The sequence below is a fragment of the Liolophura sinensis genome, chromosome 6 (genome assembly GCF_032854445.1).
Source record: "Liolophura sinensis isolate JHLJ2023 chromosome 6, CUHK_Ljap_v2, whole genome shotgun sequence".
Lineage (NCBI taxonomy): Eukaryota > Metazoa > Mollusca > Polyplacophora > Chitonida > Chitonidae > Liolophura > Liolophura sinensis.
This window is the reverse complement of record NC_088300.1, coordinates 26,412,865-26,434,298: the sequence shown is the minus strand read 5'-3', so window position 1 is coordinate 26,434,298 and position 21,434 is coordinate 26,412,865. Positions and strand designations below refer to the sequence as shown.

The 21,434-nt window shown below is 39.4% G+C and overlaps 1 protein-coding gene across 1 annotated transcript; it reads left to right on the top strand.

Annotated features, from left to right (window-relative positions):
* Positions 1-1,493: 1,493 nt before the first annotated feature.
* On the top strand, positions 1,494-11,873 carry LOC135469010 (anti-sigma-I factor RsgI6-like). The gene is made up of 12 exons (XM_064747526.1): positions 1,494-1,695; positions 2,326-2,468; positions 3,195-3,287; positions 4,197-4,356; positions 6,037-6,082; positions 6,477-6,644; positions 7,081-7,136; positions 7,499-7,636; positions 7,871-8,042; positions 9,178-9,282; positions 9,900-10,118; positions 11,575-11,873. The coding sequence occupies exons 1-12, from the start codon at positions 1,526-1,528 to the stop codon at positions 11,794-11,796; spliced, it is 1,692 nt and encodes a 563-aa protein (XP_064603596.1). The 5' UTR covers positions 1,494-1,525; the 3' UTR covers positions 11,797-11,873.
* Positions 11,874-21,434: the final 9,561 nt, after the last annotated feature.

Sequence of the window (21,434 nt, the reverse complement as noted above, 5' to 3'; positions counted from 1 at the left end):
TCGTCATTAGTTTGATCCATCTTCCGTATGCCGGTAAAGCGAAAGAAAAGTAGACACAACCACCTGATGGCTTCCAATTAATGTCGCTCTGATACTCGCTGTCTCATTGGTTGTGCCTCTCCTCTGGACCAATGAGGGAACTTCTAACAAATTGTGAAGCATCCACAACAGCGCAACGGCCGTTTGACAACTACGGCAATGCTAGCGGTTTCTGACAGGCTACAGAGAACGATAAAACCGAAAACAATCCAAGACTGATCATGCTACCTTACTGCGTTACCATGCTACCTTACTGCGTTACTCACGAATTAATGAATTATTTGTTAATTAAAATTACCCATGAAAGTTGCAAAAATAAGTGACACCTCTTTGAATACTGCTCAGAGTAGGTGCGCAATTAATAGTGATAATTCACCCCTCCCCCCGTCACCAGCCAACCCCTCCCCCATGGTTTTAATACACACGAAATGTAGACCAACAGTGTAGCACAGGATGAAGTTTGCCGGTGCGGTTGGAATTGCCTGGACAAAGTTCAGTTTCAGCCTCTGAAAACTGAGAATCTGAAGTCTGACCAGAAATGTCAGTGTCATAAATCGGTACTTAAACTATGGGTTCAAACTGATACGGCAGTATATTTCCTTCTGTGTAGATAGAATCCATCTCGAAAATGACATCGTTTTGATACGAAAACCCATGTTATACAGGCCAGCTCGACTTGGGTTGGCCGTCTATCACGTCAACAGCCGAGGTTTACCTGAAGTCTCGGCTGGAGATCGTCTCGCGCAGTAAATTACTGTTTTGGTGGATTTGAAGTCATAAGAAGCCCTCTTGGTAACATACTGTTAAAGAGGTTATAGTCTTTATACTTAGGGCCATTAGCTTAATCTGGACACTAAGCCTTTAATACAGTGGAAAGTTCCACATAGAACCAACACGTCTACCACAGGTCTATCTAACAATGATAAAAAGGTATGTAATGGAAAATAAAACTTCTTTCTGTGTCGTTGTTGATCAAAGCTGCTTGATTTAATTGATTAAATTGTAATATTTTACTACTTTCTAGTACTTTTTCTAGTAGCAGAAAAGATTCACATTGCGCATACACCTCTTCCCCAGTTAACTGTCATGGATGAAAACATCTAAAACTCTGCAGACACAGAATGCTAAGTCGATTTTTGAAACTCGATGTTGAGTTTTTCCGTTGAGTTATAGAACGTTAAGGTCTGATTTAAAAGTCTACGTCGCAATGTACAACATGCGGGCCTGAAGCAATGGAGATGCAAATTTGGTTCAATGAAGGCTTTATCTATGTATTGGGTCTGTTTATAGGGAAGCTTTCCTTGATAAGCTTATCAATAGTCTATGTAGTATGTTAGTTGATGGTGAGTTTTTTTGCTCTTTGAGAACACCGTCATATCAGCTGGTCATCAGACAAGGAACAAGTCAAGGTCGTCCTGTGTAGTATTATCTGTAGTGCACAGGGAAGAGACACCTCAGTTTGTCTGCGGAGCTACAGGGTGTCGAGATGTTTCCTTTAGGCTTTTGTCTCGCGTTGGTTGTGGCAGCTGTCACCGGACAGGAGATGTTAAAAAACCCGGGCATGGACAGTATGGCGAATTGGGACTGCTGGAACATAAACTGTGACCTGTCTACAGACAAACACAGCGGGAGTCACGCCATTCATGCCACAAACAGGTGAGAAGAAGGGATGACGTGGTCCTGATAGGCAATCAAGTAAACAGTCAACATGAATATGAAAATTAAATACTGGGCCAAAAATGTAAGAATATACATAAGGTCTAATACTTGGCTAAATATCTAATGCTGGATGAAGGGACTTTTAAATCTTTTAATACTAGAGGAATTATTTATTACTTGCAAACATATGTAATACTGGGCAAAAGACCTAATACTGGACAAAATACATCTAGCTGGCAAATTGTCTAATACTGTACGAATAGGTTTTTACTGGGATATGTCTAATACTAAGCAAAAGACCTAATATTGGACGAAGTAAATTTAGCCGAGAAATTGTCTAATACTGTACGAATGGCTTTTTACTGGGAAACATATCTGATATTAGACAAAATTACTAATACTGGATGAAGGTACCTTTAGTGGGCAAATAGTTTAATACTGTCCCAAGTTTTTATTACTGTGAAACATGTCAAATATTGGACAAGAGACCGAATAAGACAAACTGTCTAAGCCTTTGCAAAGCTACAGGGCGTAATTTTGGGCGAATGATCTGATACCAGTCGAAATTTCTAATACATATGGTTGTAAAATGCATAAACGGTTTGCTTTTACACTTTGTTACAAAAGGCACCATTTTTACGACGGTCCTTCTCAAACTGTCAACGTCTCACCAGGGAAACACTACAATGTGGAAGCCTGGGCTAAAGTCTCTAAAGATAATGGGAAAGGTCAGAAAATGACCTTGGAAGTGGAGAACCATTTGCCAAACGGTAAGTACCAAAAATTACAATGCACGCATTTTTCTTTAATGATAACGGGTTTTCCTTTGGATCTCGGTGATCCACACTACTCTTATAGGGACGTATTTTCGGAATGAAACGCAATTTTGGTAAGGAAACGGATACATATTACAAGAACTCAAGGCTAGACTTGATTTTAGACATATGAAACAAGCATTGCATAACACCGTATAATGCAGACTTTCACTTGTACGACGGGGGTAAGGTTATCTGGAGGACGTAAAGGAGTAAACCCTCGCCCACATGCCTGAAAAATATCCGGATTTAAAGCCCCAGCGTCGTTGGCGAGGCCTGGTTGCGATCCGGCATCCTCATTGGTCAGGGGTAAATCGGCTAGTAGGATGAGAGTGATATAGCTCTGGTAAATCTTACAGGTTGTACGCAAAATATGAGTTCTAATAAAAGACCAAATGTAATTTATAACAATGTGACAAAAACTCCATCATTTCACACAAATGGGGATCAAATTTCATTTCTATAATTCAATGTTGCCTGTTATTGCTTATCGCTTCTGGATAATTTAGATCATCATGTAAATACTACCTTATTTTAATTTGTAGGATTTTACGCAGACATCAGCAAGGGACGCAACTCTGCAGTCTCGATTTGGAATGATGTGTTACATTCTACTAAGTCGCTGTTAGTACGGTATCAAAACATGTATGCTATGTAATGTTATTTTTTTTAATTTCAAAGGCCATAGCAGTTACACAACTGTTTCAAGTCGAAATTCACTGCGCACGTCTTCAGGCTGGATCAAGCTTTTCGGTATTTACCTGGCTCCACCTGGTGAGTTAACTATATGAAAGTTTTTAGATTCCCTGCGGTTAATTGAAAAACTGCACTGCTTTATCCAGTTATAAAGACAACTGAACGACACCAAATGTTGTAAAATAAATGTTTTCATATTGTCTACCTTGTTTTCATGAATGTCAGCTTTATGGTACCTTATATTAATATTAACAAGTTAAGCATTGTATGAATGTAAAATTGTTTGTGTGCTCGAACAAGAAAAAAATTACCGATGTCCAGTCACAAGATTAGGCGCATGCGCATAGGTAATGAGGAAAAGAAAACACAAAACATCCCAACATGACCAACAGCAACAAGAACAATCAGGCTCACATCTGCTCGCTAGTAAGTTTTGTGAAATTAAAGTGATTTTTGTTTTAAAGTGGGCTTGCAAAAAGTTTAAAGCTTAAACACTTGTTTTGGATGTTGCCCTCCACCTGTGGAAAGTCGTGTCTGTTTCTCATTGCGGAATGTAACTCTTAAATCGAGCATCACGAAGTGTTGGGAGAGTTATGGAGAGAAACTGCTTCTAATATGTCGGATGGACGGTAAAGAACATTTTCTGCATCTTATATATGTATTTATCTTGTGAATTTGTGCGGTTGTCATGGATCGTTTTTAGTTCGACGAGAACAGGTTAGTTCATTATTGGGACCACTCGGTTGACATCGATTTACGCTAGGGAAATTTTAATGCGCCTGTGAAGATGAGGTGAAGGTTTTTTACCGTATATCCGACATTAGAAGCACTTGCTAACTCTCCCAACACTCCGTCTTGCTCGAGTTAAGAGTTACATTCCCCATTTATGACTGTTTCCTGGTTCTTAAAAGTTCACAAAACGACAAGGCTGAAATACTGCCAGTGTGGCGTTAACATCATTCATTCATTTCTAACATTCCGCCGCAGGAGTGAAAAACATCAAGGTGTACTTCCAAGGGCCAGAGCCCGGCGCTGAATTCATCGCAGACGCAGCATCAATGACACCCTTGGGGGAGGGGTCGGGAGACTGGAAAACACACGCAAACGCTCGGATTGACAGTTTACGTAAACATAACGTACATATCAAGTAAGAGGCTTCTCTTCATATGAACTTATGCAGGGGATTTGCCACAAAATCAAGTACACAGTGAATCCTAGCTTTGTGGCAATTGTTTAGAATGAATGGCATTATATCTACCAAATCGTGGCAATAATTGTTTACAAGGTAAAAACCAACCAGTTATTTGACCAGAACATAAAGAAATAGAACGGGAACAAACTCACCAACTACAGCCTCCTTCGAGCGTGTAAAGCGTTCCGACAAGGGACAAAGGGACACAATAGGTCAAAAGAAAACAATGCATTTGTTTCCTATTTGGAAATGTTGAAGAACCTTTTCCTGGATCCGGTCACCCTCCAAAAGGGCTGGGTGCCTGATATAAGATCAAAATGGGCACAATATTTAACCAGAAGCACACATAACTTTTTCTGTATTGACGCCGGCAAAAACTTCCTTGGCGCAAGTATTTAAAGAACTGGTCAAATCAAGCATTAAACGACCCAGATAGAACGTAAATGTCAAAATAAGGGAATAAATGCCCTCTTGAAGGAATCAACGAGGTGCTAAGTCATTAAGCCGTACTGTGGAGCAAAGAATGAATGAACAGTTTATGGAATCAAGCAAACTCTTAGCTTAATTTAGTCAATTTATATGGGCAAACCAGACCCCATACTGTCGGAACTAGGAATCCATGGATGAAAACTTTCAACAAAGCCAAGCTTTCAGAAGATATGGCAGGCCAAAGCTTTTTCATTCAATGTATGGGGTATTCTATATCAAAGAGAGCTATTATATTCATACTCAATATCTCTAATGAGAGAAATACCTTATCATTGACACTCGGATATCTGCTGAAGGAAACCATTACGTTGGTATTTGTTGTAATCAGACAAATAATTGGAAACTAATACTTAACGCATATACGCGGTATTGGTGTTCTTTGACGATAATAGTGATGTGTCGTGAACAAACTATAACTGTGTTCGTTATTCATTTATATTCGAGAAATATAACTATAACTGAAATATCCTTTACTATTTCTAATGGTATAGTCATGTCAGTGATGTATTGAGCGAACACTGGAGCGAAAGTGCGGAAATAGATAGTATGAATTTACATATCATGAATAATGGAAAACATGTTTAAAGCGGTCATTGACATGGGTTTTCTTTTTCAACGCCTTAGTATTGTATGATAAACATTTTATCTTATCACACATACCATGTTCATTAAAGTCACGCCACGCACAAAACAGGTGGCTCTGTCTCACACAATTTTGCAACAGCCATGAACTGGCACCTTAACTGTGTGACACAGTGTGATAACCCTTTGTATTAAGACCACTGTCACTAGCTCTTAAACACAACGACAGCTATGGAAACTTGTATGTCATGTATGTAAAATCAGAAATAAAGTAGAATCGAAAATATTTAGTTTGAATATATTAAATAATAGATTATTCTATACGCAGTATCAGTCAGTAGAATTCAAGCAAATGGCATCGTGTTTTTGTCGAAGTTATTTATCCAATGAGACAAATGATGTTGCAGTTGCATTAAGACTATGAGTATCATCACCCTAAACAATCCTTTGAGCGCTGTTGACGGCTTATTGCCGAAATATCTCTCATCGTTAGGTTAAGTACAAGGTTTGTCAAGACTATCAGCCACTGATCGTAGATATTCATTTTTTAATTTCACTTTTTAGAGTATCCAACGACGCTGGGTTTGACAAAAACGGCGTTACGATTGAGGTGAGTTTTACTGAATTTCTAAACTCCCAATCTCTTTTCTATGAAATGTTTATTGAAATACTGACTGAACGATTATTGATTTGTGCTCAAAATGTTCTCTTACACGAGGACGGTCAAGTTTATGGGTGGGATAGACTGCTGACCGTCATCAACTACCTTAAAACCTTAGAACCTTGATTTAATGTCACAGCCCAAACAACCAGTGCTGAATTCGAGCATGCGACATCAGTGATCTAGGGGCTGATAGTGGGTCCGAACTAGCGTTCTAACCATCCGACTCAGGAAGCCAAAATAATATTTAAATTATGATGATATGATTTGATTTATTACATGACCTGAGACAGAAATATGTTTGATTGAGGACAGATTACACCGATACATCGTCTTATTTCAGGTAGTACAAAACAAGCATCTGTTCCCCTTCGGAACGGCAGTTGTGGCACACATCATGAACAAGAACAATGGTGGGTCAGACCAAAAATATCGCCAGTTCGTCTACGACCATTTCAACTGGGCCGTCACGGAGAATGCAATGAAGTGGGATCAGATGGAAAGAACTGAGGTATATCACAGAATAATTATGAACTAGAAGTATTGGTTTCCAAGATTTGTAAATCTAATATTTGCCTTTTCCTTATTAACACTTTCTCGCAAAGGTTCACAAATGGTATAGGACACAAGCAAAAGACTTTTAACGGCATATGCAAGGTCTCCAAAATATGGTTGAAAGATTGGCAGAGGAGCCTGTCATCTTACCCTCGGTAGGGGTGACAAAGTCTTACATCTTGCAAATAAGGTTCGATTTGTAGAACCATTTTGGGACGGTACCAAAGCAGCTTTACCGGAGCAAGTCATAACAAGAGTACATATATTCTCGGGAGAGTTTCCAAATCGAAGATGTTTGCATCAAAGATAGTTGTGGCAAACATTGGTAAATTTGGGTAAATTTGTTGTGGAACTGCTTATTTAAATTTTTGAATATTTCATTAAATCTTCAGGGTCATCCAAATTATGACACTGCTCTAAACGCTGTGAAGAAACTCAGAAGCCACGGGTAAGTGCTAATCGAAGGTTACCTAATTTAATATAAAACCAAAGGTGGCTTGGGACAGATTATAACTCATTGATTTAAACCTTTGAAGATCGCTATGAGATCCTAACACATGCGCATTTCAAAAATGGATGTGGTGATTAAGAACATGAGGAACGCTGTCCACAAGAAGAAGAAGAACGCTAAAATGATTTCAAGCTATTCAAAGAGTGATGAAGAGCGCAGTCTTTTCTAAAAAAAACATTTGTCACTTGTGCTTAGATATCGATGAAAAAAAAGTCCAGTGGCTTTCATTGAGAGTTCAAACCATCCGCACAACGGTTTCTTTTGTTTATTTATTTTGTTTTCATGTGCTTTTTTATCAGGCTCAAAGTGCGAGCTCATAATTTGATTTGGGCAGATGAACGATGGGTGCCCGCTTGGCTAAAATCTAAATCTGCTGGTGAAGTGAAGTCGTTGGTGGACAAACACGTTAAGGAAACGGTCACCAAATTTAAGGGACTGTAAGTCTCGGTCTTTTGTTGAAATAATAATTTGTGGCTTGTAAGAGATTATAACTATTTGTTGTTCTATAAGATGACGGTGTTAAGAGAACTGTGGTTTATATTAATGCGGATTTATTTTTACAGTGAAGATAAGATATGGTGATTGTTTTTCTTTTAAAAATATTCTTCTGTTAAAATTCAAAATAATGAATACCAAAACTGTATAGGTAAAAACTGCTGCATTTTTATCAGTGTCGAGCATTGGGACGTTAACAACGAAATGCTCCACAACAACTGGTACATCCGGAAGACTGGAGACCACGACTTCACTAAGAAAGTGTTCAGAGAAGTCCATCAATACGACCCTCACGTGAAACTTTTCCTGAATGACTTCGGCGTGGTGGCCGGATCAGACGCTACAAATGTGAGCTCAAGCTTCTTATAGTAGGGGTATTGTAGTCGACACCCAAAGCGTGCGTTACTTCTAAAATACAATGTCGCATTTTAACGATGCCACAAGCTAAATGTGTATTTGGTGGCATTTTCAACATTTTTTTTATTATAGGCGCGCAATAGTTTTTACAAAGGTACCAAATGTGAAGTATTAATAGTATGACTGAAGTGTAGTTATGGCAATGAAAACTATATTGCATGTCCTACAATGAATGATTGATGCAATTAACAGTGGTCGAAATGTAACCATGGTAACCGAAACGTTATCTTATGTAGGCCTACTACACTGAAGCTAAGATAATCACAAATTTATTGGAGACACTGTACTGAATCCTGGAATTAATAGTGGTCGAAATATAACTATGATAACGAAAACTTTATGTATGTCCTACAATGAATCATGGTATTAATAGTGGTCGAAATGTAACTATAGTTTAATTGTATGTACTACACTGAAGCCAATGTAACCAAACTTTATTATAGACACTACATTGAATAGTGGAATTAATAGTCGTCGAAATGTATCTGTGGTGCCGAAAAAATATGTTGTTGTACGTACTACACTGAATAATGGAATTATTTCTGGTTCAAATGTAAGTATGGTAATCGAAACTTGGAAAGCAATCTATACACGAAATCATGGAACAGGTACATTTATCACATGTGACTGAAAGCGTCTTGTACCAAACCGTGTTCCATTAAGCTTAACCCATATAAATCTAAATCATATTTGAAGAATACCAGCCCATGTTTACCGCTAAACATGGGATACAAATGTATCCAAAAAGTTTTCACCTATTCATCAATACACTTCTGAAATAGTTTCTTTCTCAAATCATCGGACTATGACGGTGTAGTTGACGCCTTAAACTTGGGACATAATTGTCTCGATTCGTTTCAACCATCAATATATTTTTGCCATAGTTTTTACTCGTATCATCAGGATATCCTTCAAAGACTGGTTACCGCTGCACTGTTAACAACTGGAACTTTGAACTTTGAAATTGAGTCAACCATCCATCAATATATTCCTCGTGGTTACCTTCGCAAATCATCGGACTATGCTTTGACGATTTAGTTATCCTATTTTTACTGATAACATTCAGGCATACGTCGCTCAGGGAAAAGACTACAAATCATCTGGTACTTACGTAGCCGGCATGGGAGCACAATGTCATTTCTGGCAAATTCCTGACCCTCTTGTCGTAAAGGTAAGTCCATACACATTCTGTACTAAATTCGTCCCTTTACTTTTACACCAGATATGTTCTCATATCATGAAAGGCGGAAATAGGGCAAGAGCTTTAAAAATCAAGCCACTTAAAATAGACCAAACTGGATTCCCAAACAACACGTATGCCGTTCATGTCCAATTTCGGAGCATGAACGATCTTATAAAAGCCCTGCTGGTCGATTCAGAAGACTGGGACACCTGCGCGCGTGGGCGTTTCAGGCGGTCTGACAGTTTTCCCCCTTGATAAATTTTGTGACTTTTTGAGCGGCAGCAACCGGTCTGTCGGTGGATCCGTTGGTGAGTCCAATTTGTGGCACTCAATCTTTTAGCATAGGCCATTCACTTAGTGATGGACCTGAGTCCAAGGCGACATGGACTTATTACGTAATGCCACGGCTATTTCTGACGCTGGACACATGCTATACTTTTATTCCATCAGTTTAATCGTCTTATAGCACGTAATTGCTCAATTTTCAAATACGAATAACCGTCGAAATAATTTGCACATTTCTATTTAATAAAAAGGCGTTGGCTGTTCAAATTCTTAACTGCATTCATTGAATATGTTTAAAGCATTTATACATCTTCTTTCAGCAACGTCTGGATATCTTGTCCGAGGTGGGACTGCCCATCTGGGTTACAGAGTTGGACATCAAGGAGCCTGACGAACATAAGAGAGCAGACGCCTATGAGAACGTTCTCCGCATGTTGTTCTCACATCCCAGTGTCCATGGCATCATGTTCTGGGGCTTCTGGAGTCAGCATCACTGGGCAGGAGAAGCCGCGTCCCTCGTATCCGGGCCAGAGTTTAGGGTACGTGATTTTGGACAGATGTACGATTAAATAAACAGGGAAATGTATGAGATGCATTAAGGGAGGTGTATATGGCGTGGTTTTTGTGGTATGTGGTGATCGATGTATTGTTATTGATGATTTAGATGTATGTTGTTGGCATCGATGTGATGGATCTTGTGATGGATGTGTGATGAATTTGCGCTTCATGGATAGTGTGATGAATGTGTGCGGCATGGGTCGTGTGATGAATGTGTGCATGGATCGTACGTGTGATGAATGTGCGCTGCATTGATCGTGTGATGAATATAAGCTACATGGATGATGTGATGAATGTGTGCTTCATGGATCATGTGATGAATGTTTGCTGCATGGATAGTGTGATAAAGCGTGCGGCATGGATCGTGTGTATAATGTGTGCTGCATGGATTGTGTGATGAATGTGTGCTTCATGGATCATGTGATGAATGTGTGCGGCATGGTTAATGTGATGAATGCGCGACATTGATAGTGTGATGAATGTTTGCTGCATGGATCATGTGATGAATGTGTGCTGCATGGATCAAGTGATGTATGTGTGCGGCATGGATCAAGTGATGAATGTGTGCTCCGCGAAGCGTGTATTGAATGCGTGCTGCATCGACCGTGTGATGAATGTGCGCTGCAAGGATCTTGTGATTAATGCGTGCTGCATCGATCGCGTGATGAATGTGTGCTGCATGGATTGTGTGATGAATTTGTGCTTCATGGATCATGTGATGAATGTGTGCTGCATGGATAGTGTGATGAATGTGTGCTTCATGGATCATGTGATGAATGTGTGCGGCATGGATCATGTGATAAAATGTGCGGCATTGATAGTGTGATGAATGTGTGCGGCATTGATCATGGGATGAATGTGTGCTGCATGAATCAAGTGATGTATGTGTGCTGCATGGATTGTGTGATGAATGTGTGCTCCATGAAGCGTGTATTGAATGTGTGCTGCATCGACCGTGTGATGAATGTGCGCTGCAAGGATCTTGTGATTAATGCGTGCTGCATCGATGAATGTGTGCTACATGGATTGTGTGATGAATGTGTGCTGCATGGATCATGTGATGAATGTTTGCTGCATGGATCATGTGATGAATGTATGCGGCATGGATCTTGTGATGAATGTGTGCTGCATGGATTGTGTGATGAATGTGTGCTGCATGGATCATGTGATGAATGTTTACTGCATGGATAGTGTGATGAATGTGTGCTTCATGGATCATGTGATGAATGTGTGCTGCATGGATCATGTGATGTATGTGTGCTGCATGGATCTTGTGATGAATGTATGCTGCATGGATAGTGTGATGAATGTGTGCTGTATGGATCGTGTGATGAATGTATGCGGTATAGATCGTGTGATGAATGTGTGCTGCATGGATCATACACAAAACAAAGTCAACAAAGACATGCCATATATTGATTATTGCCTTTTGTGCAGATTAACGCTGCCGGAGAGAGGTTCCTAAAACTCATGAGTCAGGACTGGAAGACGTACGACAAGCACCAACTGACCCGAGGAAGTACTTACTCTGTGCGGGCTTTCGCCGGAGATTACGACGTGTACATCAAGAGGAACGGACAAGTAATACAAACAGAGCACTTTAGCGTAGGCAACTCGGACTACAATTTTAACCTGCACCTATCCGCCCACGGGTACTAGTAACTACTTTGCTTCTCAGCCCATGCTCTGGTACAGGTTTACTGACACATTATACTGAAGTAAAATGTTGAAACTCACAGTTTCTCGTTTTGTTCGCTGATATGTAATTTTCCAACTGGGAACTTTTCCTGCGGAAAATATTTCCGCCTTAAGTTGTGTAGTGTGTTGTTCATTCCTACACTTACGGTGACATTTTGTGGGCGAAGTGGTAACGTATAATTCATTCATCCCAAGAGAACAATAGTAAATTCAGCTGTACTACAGCTGTATCGCCATTACTTGGGAAACGGCACCTTGTTGACGTGAAGGGCTGACTCCGGGTGTTAAACACCATTAATGAAGAATTCCATAAACTTGCTAATCGATTTATTTGTTTATTTCATTGATGTATTACGTCGTATCCAAGAATATTTCACTTATACGACGGCGGCCAGTATTATGGTGGGAGGAAACCGGGCAGAACGCGGGGAAAGTCCACTACCGTCCGCAGGTTGCTGGAAGATCTTCCCACTTACGGTTGCAGAGGAAGCCACCATGAGCTACACGTGAACTCACAGCGACCGTATTGGTGGGAGGCTACTGGGTCATTGCACCGTGCTGGTGTGCTAACACCCTCGGCCACGGAGGCCCCCTTACTGATGGAGCCATATGACGTGATTACTCAGGTCATGATGAAAACTTGAAAATCGGCAATCTCGGTACTTCCCAGGCTTTGTTCTTTGCATATAAGCTCACAGGCCAAGTATACTGAGGAGGCTGTGTGGCCAAGAAGTTAGCGTTCAAAAGCAGCACAATGACAAGAGTCTCTCACCAATGCGATCTCTGTGAGTTCAAGTCCAATTCATGCCTAGACAAAGCCAACACACCACAAAGCTAAGGATCAAAATCAGGTTAATACTGATTCAAAATCAGTATTAACATGTAATGGATTAGTGCTTGCTATCAAAACGCATAATTGTTTTCAAAAAAGTTCCTGACAGACATGCAAATCAACCCCGACAAAACACATAATCACAGCGGTGGAGGAAGTGAATACTTCTGGTGACACGCCCATAGACAGAAGCAACGCAGTAAAAGACTGAGGCTCAAAATCAGACTAGTCTCAAAACACTGATTTTAATCACAATATTATAACAGTCGTGAAATGAACAAAGTGAAACGTGAAATTATTATACAGGATAACGAATGCAAACTTGTCTGGCGAGATACCGTATAGCGTACCATACAACAGCGGAATTAAGTCTGGTGGGAGGAATGTGTCATGAGAGCTTTCTTGCTTTTCAAATAACCTTTGACTCCGTTTCAGTAACGCATGTGCTGACAGCGCAATCCGTGGGCGTTTGTTAACTAAAGCGCTCAACTCAGTTCAAAGTTGAGATAACGTATAGCAGCGCTGTCAGAGTATTTATGCCCGGAACATTTTCTAACTCAGTGAACCCTCCATGTCATTCAATCTATACATATGGCAGCTTAATGGGGCTTCCTCTTGTGCGATGATTGATGCCAATGCTTTCAGTATTATACACCACTGACACGCTTCTTTCTTCAGTTCCGTTTAGTTGGCAAACATGAACATTAATACGCTGTGATATGCAGGATTAAATTAGCTTGTAATAAAGGAGGATGTGTGGGTACTTGATTTACACATAATATAACCAATGACCACCGTTGTATACTAAACAGTCAACAGCCTATGTAGTCACCTATAGCAATTTTATGACGATGTAGACTGAAACGTAGTTTTATAGTAATTTATGTTATTGTACATATGTAGATAAATATAACACAGTTTAGCTTCTCACTATAAAACCAACGAGGGGCCTCCGTGGCCGAGGTGGTTAGCACGCCAGCGCGACGCAATGATCCATGAGTCTCCCATCGACGTGGTCCCTGTGAGTTCAAATCCGGCTCACATGGCTTCCTCTCCGGCCGTACGTGGGAAAGTCTCCAGCAACCTGTGGATGGTCGTGTGTTTGTATCAACCTACGACGGCGGCCAGCATTACGGTGGCAGGAAACCGAGCAGAGCCCGGTGGAAAGCCACGGCCTTCCACTGACCGTTGCTGACAGACCTTCCCATGTACGGAAATAGATAAATAAAACAAGTGCTAAACACAACTGCTTGACGTTAAACAACTTCAAAGATATGATGTTTATTTTCAACAAGATTAAACCATGTGTTTTCTCTTTAGTTCTAACTGCTAAAGTTGAGTCCAGTGTTGTCATTGTTATAATGGGGTCTTTGTACTGACATAAACGCGGCCGACGGCGACCGCATGCGCAGTCTAACGTTTGATAAAGATCATTTGTCTACCACCAATAGGTCGCACGTGTCAGTATAAGTTACATGCTGGAAAGCTCGTCAGCAATTTGCCAAAGATCGTGGTTAACCCTTCCCGTGCAGTTTGTCTTTCACCACCCACAAAACTGAGAAGTGAAACATTCTTGTGTACGTCCTTAACCATGCAATGATCAAGTGTTATGTCCTTAAACATATCCAAGTCGATTTCTTTAAGTATCTGAAGTTAACCTTTGGTATTCTCAAACACCACGTAAAACAACAAATCAAATCAAATAAATAAATAAATAAATAAATAAATAAATAAATAAATAAATAAATAGTAGCCCTTGGTGAATCAAGACGTTCACATAGAATTTCACCGTACATCGCCGTGTTAACGGAGGAAGCAAAAACTAGTTCAGTTTTACGATATAGACATTTGACTCAAGTCGTAGATTATACCAGTTTTGACTGAAATAAAAATTTCAGATAAGATTTTAACACCTATTTGTGCGTTGGCCCGAGGGGTTGAAATTTGACTCACTTAGCAAGCGCTACGACAAAATCATAACAATTTCAACGCTATTATGCCTTACGCTACGCATTACCTTGAAATTTAAGTCGAATTGAAGTCAGAACACTCTTCTTGTAGTTAATCTATGGTGGCCCGTGTACGACATTTTCCCTTCTTCTTAGGTTTCCACGACATTTTCCCTTCTTCTTAGGTTTCCACTTGTTTTCACCCAGGTGAATAGGTTTCCACCTGGGTGAAAACGTCTTCACCCAGATGAAAAGGTTTTCACCTGGGTGGAAAAGGTTTTCACGTGTGTGAAAAAGTTTTCCGTGGGCAGCCGAACTTTAGGACGGGTTATTAATGGAAGATGAAATCATTTTGACCACAGATAAAATTTTGGGGACACTCTATAGGGAGGTCGTGTGGAATTCCATGTGACTTGTCTCTTCCACGCCTTTCTCTGTCATGCTGAAGTTCTTACATGTTGTATTTCATCATCATTCTGCCCACGGAAACGACAACGAGGCTTCTTGCATCACGTGAGTTTCCACCTGGGTGAAAACCTTTTCCACCTAGGTGAAAACCGTGGAAAAAGTTACAAAGGTTAAGAAAAAAGGAAAATGTCGTATACCGTCCACCGCCACCGTATTAATCCCATGAATGCAGAGTTAACACTCAAACTTATGCTAAAGAGGCAGAGGAGGAATAAACGATCATCGTTGTACATAAGTATTGGGTGGACGTTAAGCTTATGCTGTGACACATTCATGGAATGAAGGCTCATTCCGTCATCAAATAGCCTTTTAAATTTCCATTAGTCTTAAATTCACTTACGGGTTCCTACGTCAGGTTTCTTTTTTTCAACTTTTGGCCCGATGTCAAGTGATTGAGAGTTATAAAGGAAGGAATCATTTTACAGTATAAATACGGATGACAGCACTCACAATGGTTTCCCTGCATGTATATTGTGTGGAATTTGCTCGGTGATAGTTGTAAATACTTGTAAACAGTGATATTTGTAAAAGCCTGCTGGAGTACCAATGGTCCAAACAGCAGACAAGATTAGCTTGCGGGGTTTTTTTTAATGAGAAAAAAAATCTCTGAGGCCAATCCTACAAATCGGAGTCAACGTTTATAACTTCTGTTTAAGGAGTACTTTTTTCGTTTCTGAAGTCATATATTGTGACATTTTTGTCTTAAGCATAACCTTTGTTTCATGTATAAAATTTCTGCTTCCAGCGTTATACGTATAATTCACACTTCCAATTTTTTTGACTTAAAATCAAAACTAACTGTTTTGATTTTAACTCGTTTCTTGCCGTTTTCATGCAATTCGCCCTTCAACCAAGGGAAACGTTCTCGGAATTTGTAAAAATCAGCGGCAAGAAACGATGTATTAGAGAAGGAAGCAAAAAAATGATGCAAAGTTTCAAATAAAAAGGTGAAAAGTTATGAGTAAATATTGAAAGTGAAAAAGACATTTGAAAATAATTTCGTATGTTGGTATTTTAAATCATTTCTTGGTTTATATCGTTTTTTCATAATAATGTTCCAAATGAGGATGTGATGCATGCCTGATAGATTTATTTGTATGTAAATTTGCCCTGTATATCTAAACACAGGCCTTAAATCTGAAATATGATAACATTTAGGAAAATATTAAAAAATAAACATTACCATTATTTTGTAAACGATACCTAGATGTGCTTCTAAATACTCACCATACCAAACTGATTTCCAGACTTAAAAATATTGAAGACCATATTTACAAATAACTTTTGCATTTTTTCATCTGAAGTTTACACCATGTTTTGTTTCTCCACTTTTAAAGTTCCTGAAATGTACGGTACAATTTAGAATCAAATAAATACCTGTTGTAAGACTTCCTCGCTGAGTTTTCTATAGAGTACACAAGCTCTTTATACGACCACACAAATCAAAACCAGTGTCCTCCAGCTGGAATGCGGCCTTTGTCAGCGGGTTTATCATGCTGTGGGAGGCGCGGTGGTTTCCCCTCTGGGCTGTGTCTGTTTCCTCCGTCTCTAAACCTGACAGTCATCGCAAAAGTGAGTTATTCTTAAAATACCAAATTTTCGGCAGCGCATTCAACTTAAACTTGCGCACATAGATCACTATACATGCCTGTGTCAGTTTAACCCTGCCAACAGTGGAAATACGACATAATACCGAAAACAGGACTTGTATTCAGACTCTTAAGAGTGTGACAGGACTGAAAATGAACAGGAGCCAAAACCTGTAGCTAGATCTGCACACAGCGATATATTGTTGGCCTTGGATTGACAGAAATACAAACACGTAAATTCGCCCTGTTTATTGTTAAAACTGCCACCACGTGAAAGTCATTCTATACCAGTAAAGAATACACATTTTGATGTTCGTTCTATAATGAAATAGTTAAAAGTGCTAACGTGTGAAATTCATGTACATACGTTAATCTAGTAAAAGATTACGCATTCTACTGTTCGTTGTTATAAAACGGGAGATGTGCAGAGCAGGAGTCATTTATAAATGGACAGTTTTAAGGATTGACGGCGATATTTATTAGATTTATTGGGGTATAAACGAAACAACCGCTGTGCAAACTAAGGAATCTGCGTAGTGGTTCGTAAAAAAGTTTGCACAACGGTTTTTTGGTTTATACCACACTAAACCAAAAAATATTACAGTCAATTTAATTTAAAGAATAAAAGGATGTTATGTAATGTTTTACTTTCATTCCAAACTGTGAGAAATGTTAGTCTGTTGTTTTGAAGAAGGGAACGCCACAAGCTCCAGAATCCAGATTTTATGAATGACCAATGAAATTGGTGATCAACGTTTTACCGTTACTAAGCAACGTCACGTGCAGAGCGAGCCAAATGAAAAGGCAAAGTTTACATCTGTGGGTCGTTTCAAAAAGAATTGAGAAAACATTTTTCTAAAAACATTTGAAGAATTTGAAGTTGGGCGATGCAGAGGGAGTTGAATTTATTTCATGAGGCGCATTTTTCAGGCGACAAGGTATTTAAGCTGTTCATAACGGACTTCTGTTATTGTTGTTGCACACCAAAGATATACGGAAGGTGACTTCGTCAAGCCAATTTCAAAACACGTGTAGTTGTAGCATATGGATAATACCTCAGTATTTCAAACATACTGCTTATCCAAAAACAACAGTGTATTTTTAAACATCAGTTGGTAAGTGATTTTGATCAAACTGGCTTATTTTGGTGAGCACTCACACCTGGCGATGCATACGTATCTGCCTATTTGTGATCAAGTTTATATTGAGGTATACACTGCCGTTTAAACAACCTTAATTCATCCTAGATTATCCGTAGAATTTGTACTAATGCTCCTGTTTACAAATGTGAATATAATACATAAGAAAGCAGATATGTTTATAGTGTTCTGTTTGTCATTTTACATGACGCGCCATCAGTCTGTTTCAGTTCCATTCTTAGAAAAAGTGGCCGTGTGTTCATTTTTTTCGATTTATTGGAGAATAAAGGCAAAAATTTAACCAATCGCAATGCGCTTTACAAGCGTAAATTCGGGAAAATTAAATTATACTCCAATAAACCTAAAAATATTACAGTCAATACTTATAATTGAATTTTAGGAATAAAAGAATGTTATCTGATGTTTTACTTTCATTCCACACTATGAGAAATGTTTTCTACGCGGATTCATACAGCTTGTTCAGCGGCTTTTTCGTTTATACCCCAATAAACCTAAAAATATTATAGTCAATCCTTAAATAATCTTTAATAATAATAATAAAAGAGATCATCTTAACATAAAGGATCCAACCTGCGGATGGTCGTGGGTTTCCCCCGGACTCTGCCCGGTTTCCTGCTACCATATCGCGGTGTAAACCACCAATGAAATGAACAAAATTATTACCTTAAGCTATGCGCACCTTGCAAAATCACAGTCTTTTTACAGGTGATTTCTTTTCATTGAGTTTTTCTTTCACTTGTGGCAAAATCATACACAACGAATGTTCCACACAATATTTCCAGTTCGTCTCTATGTATCTGTCTAGTTCCTTTGCGGAGGGCTAGGCATATACATGTATGTTCACAATAGGCGTTTAATGCTTATACTTGGGGCATGTTGTGACAACACCGCTGGAATCACGCGAAGGCCATAATCGTGTAATATTTTCTCATTTTGTGATGTCAAAAAACCCTTTAAATTATAATGAGAATCACAGCTTGTAAAATCACCACGGATGTTTGAACTGGGATACAGATGATATTAGCCAATGTATGGCGCCTTTTCCATCACGTGTTTATGTATGTTGAGCCTTAATTATATAAATGTCGCTGACAAGGTAATGGCTATATTTAAGTACATGTATGTGTACAAGTTACAGAAACAGGTAAATATGACAAGTTTGCTTTTGAAGTGTATATGTATTTAATTGGTGTAACATTATAGACTAACCCGGGTGCATGAGTTAGATTTGAACACTGGACCTCACTCGTCATGATCAGGCCATGACCAGAACTCTTAGGTTTGCCTATACTACTTAACTGGTATAGTGAATTTCTTTTTAACAGCCATATTTCATTGGATATATCTAAGATTTAGTTATTTATTTGTTTGCTGTTTTACGCCGTACACTCGAATATTTCACTTATACGACGGTGGCCAGCATTATGGTGGGAGGAAACCGTTCAGAGCCTAGGGGAAGCCCACGTCCATCCGCAGGTTTTTGACAGACAGACGGATAAAATAGTAGTACAGGTAGAATCAGTTACATAGGAGTGAACGACATAAAACAAGCTACGTTACTACAATGGTATATTTAATGAACACAAATGAAGTCAGGAAATTCCAAGAAAAAGGAGAGATTTGATGCCAAGTTTAGGCAGATAAAATTTTCCCTGCTGCGTAGGCGCTTTAGTTTGTTTGCGAGGACTACATATACTTACAGATCCTGAATAGCCCTCTTTTCAATAGGTAAATGTAAACGGACAGCGCGTTTGAATCAGTACACGGTGTACTGTGTTTTACATTGAGCTATCAGCATACGCCTCAAGCATTAATGCATTTGGGTGTGTTCGGTCGTTCACTATATAAAACGGCTTATTGGGTTAAAGAACTTACGCCTTCGCCGAGGTCTTGAAGTGGCCAGCCCCTTTGAATGGATCAAGCCGAATATGATTCACTGATTCAAATACAAGTTCTGATTTTCTATCTAAAATCTTTTTCCCTGAATGCTGTAGCTTAACCTAAAACCTCACTTTCTTTCACAAAAACAAGCTAGAATTCTAGGTCATAGTATATTGGTACGCGAGTACTTCAAATGAATATGTGTCTGCTATAAACACACCTAAAGGTAAAAGGAAACTAAAAGCCTAAGGGGGGGAGGGTCAGTCGGTTAGCACGTTAGCGCCGCGTATTGTGGTCGCTGTGAGTTCAAGTCCAACTCATGCTGGCTTCCTCCACGGCTGTACGTGGGAAGGTCTGTCACCAACCTGCGGATGGTCGTGGGTTTCGCCTGGGCTCTGCCCGGTCTCCTCTCACCATAATGCTGGCCGCCGTCGTATAAGTGAAATATTCTTGAATACGGTGCAAAACACCAATCAAATAAATAAATAAAATAAAAGCCTAAGGTAATGTCAGGCTCACTTTTGGATTTTCAGATGCATGGGTTACAATACATTCATAAATGCAAAATGTCAAGGCTGTGTTGCCTTCTATAATCCGTGAACCACACCCCACTAATAAAGGTGTGACAATTTTCAGCCAAGCCTGAGATCGAAACCTGGGCTCGTGCACGTTTTGTAGACCAACAGTCCGAAGTCCACTAGCATGAACAATAACAATGTCACACAGTAACACAAATGATACAGAATTGATTCAATCACTGTAAAATGTACAATAGGAATTCAAAATGAAAGACAAAGACCGGGTGGAATAGTCCTTGTAGATTATCTCATTAAAAACATCCCGAGAACGCGGGGAAGCCGTAGATTCGCGGAAAAGAAGACGACTTCTGAGAACAGTAAACAGGTTGGCGTTGATGTATACGTTAATGGCACTTTGTCTTATTTAATTGGTTGTGTTTTTTGTTGTATATACATTATGGTATTATGAAAAAGCTTGAAAGCATTAAATCAGAATTTAAATGTATTGTGGACAGAAAAATATAGGGAAATGAAGTTAGCGGCAGTCAAAAAAACACCAATGAAACTATATGTAAAATTATAGTTAAATGTGGGTGTTCTGAATGAACTGACTAAAACGCAGCCAGATGAATTCTAAGTTAGGCTTTAGGGAACACTTTTAATGCCATTGATGTGGAGGCCAAAGCAGAAAAACTCGGCTTTACATCATTGGCACCCATCATACCAATGCGACCACGACGACCCACAGTAAAATTTAAGCTCTTACTGACATTTAATTCGGCCCAAGAACCTAAAAAACAAAAGGAAAGGCAGGTTTTTACATAGTTTTTCAAGAGTCTTTCCGTTTATAGCCCAAGCAAACTGGTTTTAGTTGCAGTTTTTCATTTAGTGTTCTTGTACAAAGAAGGAGTCTGGTGGTGGACTAAGCATTCGCCTTGCATTGTTTTAATGGGATTGTGTATTACCTGACTTTTACCTAATTCTCCTTAAACAACGCTGCTATGGCGATGGGGACGTGTACGTGCTACTGTTTAAGTATATATGTGAACAATGAGGCAGTTGGAATAAAACCCTAACTGTGATAAATTCACAGGAGGCCGGATTTCGTAGTAAGCGTGTCCATCTTCCAATTATCCCACATTTGTCACTGCTCTGGTTTTGACATATATGCTGTAGTCATTTATAACGTATTGTTTTCTTTT